The sequence below is a fragment of the Cyprinodon variegatus genome, unplaced genomic scaffold (assembly GCF_000732505.1).
Source record: "Cyprinodon variegatus isolate N-32 unplaced genomic scaffold, C_variegatus-1.0 Scaffold1989, whole genome shotgun sequence".
NCBI lineage: Eukaryota > Metazoa > Chordata > Actinopteri > Cyprinodontiformes > Cyprinodontidae > Cyprinodon > Cyprinodon variegatus.
In genome coordinates this window covers 21,599-25,355 of record NW_015152442.1, presented here as the reverse complement: position 1 = coordinate 25,355, position 3,757 = coordinate 21,599, and the positions used below count along the sequence as shown (strand labels likewise).

Here is a 3,757-nt window from a genome sequence, read left to right as displayed (position 1 = left end):
ACAAGAGAATGTTAGCAGATTCAAACTTTGACTTTTTTATACTGGACTAGTTGGGTTTATTAAATAGTTTCTGACTCACTATTTCATTATTCCTTACTGCTGAAATCCTTTAAAAGAATCAAATAAAAGTTAAGTGATTTTAAAGACTAGTCATTTGTTTAGTTAAGTATTTCAATGGTCGTAACAGGAAATGGAATTTGAGAGAGGGGGGACATGGGGCAAAGGTCAACAGGCTGAAACTTGAACCTGCCACAGCCTCCTTGTGGACCAAAGCCTTGGTACAGGGGTTGTGCGCTTAATCCCAGAACCACCGCTGCAGCCCCAGTCAGTGGCTATTTTGCAATTGAGGCTAGCCTCTAGAGCAGGGGTCACCTGCCCATAGCAACAAGGGGCCTTCAAGGACAACATGGGGTGGCCTCAGTCTAAAGCATTTATACAGCATTTCATTATATCCATAATTTACAACATGTAAGCATTCATAAGGATTTCAAAATTTGTATAAAATTAAAGCAAATTAGAAATGAAAAGAAACAACAGAAATATTTTTATTATATATGAAGTTTAGGTAAATAATGAATCCTACAGTTCACATTCCAGTATTTGTAGCCTGTCCTATGAATGAGTACCCTTAGAATAGCCCTCAGTCTTGGTGACCCTGCTCTAGAGACTAACTGCTGGAGGTGGAAGGACAGCAAAGGCAGGCTGGAGGGGGTGACAAAACAGTCCTTCTAGGACTAAATTAAAACAGCTTTTTTAAAAGCCACCTACAAACCTCTCAGGAGCATTCCTTCATGCTTTGTCATCATTATTTTCCCTATCTTCCATTTTGATCATGATACTTTCTCATCTTTCTCATCTCCTAATTTTACACTTAATGATAAAATGTCAAAGTTTATGAGACATTATTGAAGGATTTATGGTTTTTATGCTTGAAATGGTGATCAACAGATAATGCTTTTGGTGATAGACCAGACCAGCATTGGGATGTTTTAGTGCTATGTTTCTTGGCTACGATTTCAGGAGATGCTACACTCATTGACACTAGCGCAGATATTTTGTGCTGTGGTCTTAGCGGATCTAAGTCTGGGTTACACTGTATTTTACAAAAGCTATGAAAGATAGCTCAGCCAACTACTTTTTAGAATGGAAAACACCCTATTTGTCAGGACTCCTGTCTGTGTGTTTCTGTTTCTGTGTTTGTCTCCCGTCCTCCACCAGGAGGCGCCTGGTTCTGGTCCGCCTCTTGACACACCTGCTGATGGTTTCCCCGTTAACGGAGTGTTCTTAAGCTGCTGACTGCCGATACCTCGACTCCAGAGTGTTTGCCAGTTTTGGGTACGATTCAACAACTTCTCTGGAAACGTGAGTCAGCAACCAGATCCTCTTCACGAAGTTCACAAATCAAATTTCCCACTGAACCTGAACTAACTGTTGTGTCTTCCCCTCACTTTTCAGTTCCAGTTGAGCAGTGTTTAGAGCAACACTTCTCTCTGCATAATCTCTTCAATAAAACCTGTTAAACCTTTTCCCTGATCTCCCTGTTTGGTCTTCTGCATTTCGGTCTGAACCTTAGTAAAATCATGACACTTTTTTATAAATAGTTTTAACTGCCTTTGTCCTAAGTTTGATATCAAAAACAGATTAAGAATATAATTGTGATACCAATTTCAAAAATATGTGTGGATCTTATTAAAATATCTACATTAATCTTTACCTTGAATTCAAAGATTTCAACAATTTTAAATGTATGCCTTAGAGCCCAACAGGATTCATATGTCTGGCATATTTAGTTTTAACATCACTGTTTAATTTTATCAATATTTATATATTTTATTGTTGAATTAAGTATTTTAAATGTTCTGAGTTGACCAAGCTGGTTAAGAGTTTGATCCATCAAAGGAGCTGAAGATTAAAATGGTAATAATGAAAACTTTTTTCAAGCTTCTTTTTCCATTTTTTGTTAGATTTTGAAAACATGTCCCATTTCATTTCATACAATAATCTAATATCTTAGATGACAAAAACTCTAATTCTAATTCAACTTTTCCATTAGGAATACTTATTACTGAATGATAGAATATATTTGTTACTCTATTGAAACCTGCTAAAAGTAGATTTAATTTCAAATGCACAAAAAAGCCTAAGCTCTTAAACAATTTTCATTGCTTCAATAGTTTATAAATAGAAATCAAGACAGATAATATGAAATATTATTATAATTTAAACTTATTTTTACCTGTGAGAGCAGGCTCTGTTCTGAATTTCTTAACTTCAGCTTGTAGAATGGACATTTTCTCGGTTATACCATGTATTAATGTGTTAATTGTGTAGCAGGAACGAATCCCCCTCTCAGAAATACTCTTCTCCACTTTTTTCAAGAGTTCTGGGATCTGCTTCCTCTCCTTGATGTTGAGAACAACATATCTTCCTCCACAGCTCTGAAGGAGCTCCTGGATGTTTCTATCATTCTCTATGAACTTAACATCTCCATCTGTAGGATCTGAGTCCACAGTGAACAGGATCATGGTGAAGTCATTGACTCTAGAGCTGAATGTGTCCTGGATGGTCTGTAACTCTCCCTTGTCTTCATCAGTGAGGTGACCCACAGGTAGGACCAGGATGAATGCGTGGACACCCTCAGGTTCACAGAGGGAGATACACCTGAATGATTCCTCCATCACTTCCTGCTGAGCTTTTCCACACAAGGCAGGCAGCTCCACCAGAGACACCCAACGTCCGCTAACCTCTCCCTGGTTTCTAACACACTCTGATGAGTTGGCCTTTGGTCTAAATCTTTCTTTTCCTAAGATGGCATTAACAGCTGAGGTCTTCCCTGCTCCTCTTCTACCAAACAGAACCAGGTTCAGTGAAGGTGTGGGTCTGTTCAACACTGGCATTGAGTCGTTTTCTTTATTCAGTGTTAGATATTCTGCCTTATTGTCACAAACAAGCTTTTCCATTTCTTCTGTCATCTTCTTCAGGTCATCTGATGAGATTTCATTTCTGTCAAGATTGACTCTGACTTTCCTTTGCTTGCAGTCAGTGATCAGTCTTTCCACTGCTTTATTATTGGGCTTCTCATCATGTGTCAGGATAATCATTGAATGTTTGAAGGCATCTGGCAGAAACAAACTCAGGATGAACTTCAGTGTTTTTCTGTCCTCTTCAGTAAAATCTGAAGGCTTCACCAACAGCAGCAGAACATTTGGTCCAGGAGAACACAACTCCACACATTTCTGGATCTCTTTTCTCAGACTTTCTACAGATAAACTGGATAAGTCTGAAGTCCTCACTACTGTTACTGGTTTACTGTTCCATGAACCTTTGACAACATCACAGTGTTTGGAAGAAATTATTCTAGAAGTACTAAATAGTGAAGTGGTAAAGTCCCTTTTTCCTGTTAAGATGTTTCCCAAAGTTGTTTTCTTGTCTTCACTCTTTCCAAACATCACTATTCGGAGCTGATGTGCTAAATAAACACAAATACAATATTCATTTCTCATATCTCATTTATCTGTTTCCAATAGTTGTATAAATGTTTTAATTGACAACACAAATAAGTCAAAGTCTACATAAAGCCAACTTACCGTCTCCTGCATGCTCACATTGCGCAGCTGCCGTTGGATCTTTGAGAACTCTTCTGGTGACATGTTCTTCTTTAGAGTTCTTCACCATTTCTCCAATAACCATTAACAGTTGTTTTTGCTCATAATTATGTCCTATTACCATTTTCTGTCTACATCTATGGATGATTTCT

The 3,757-nt window shown here is 37.9% G+C and overlaps 1 protein-coding gene across 1 annotated transcript in view; it reads right to left on the bottom strand.

The window, feature by feature from the left end:
• Positions 1–3,455, bottom strand: part of LOC107104980 (GTPase IMAP family member 8-like) — a gene marked incomplete at its 3' end in the record, with an annotated part of 12,607 nt that extends 9,152 nt beyond the window's left edge. Inside the window, exons 1-2 of the mRNA XM_015405095.1 lie at positions 2,306–3,455; positions 1,514–1,618 (exon numbers count right to left, since the gene is read on the bottom strand). Of these exons, the coding sequence (XP_015260581.1) occupies positions 1,514–1,618; positions 2,306–3,449 (1,249 nt within the window). The remainder of the gene's footprint in view (positions 1–1,513; positions 1,619–2,305) is intronic.
• Between the last annotated feature and the right edge of the window lie 302 nt (positions 3,456–3,757).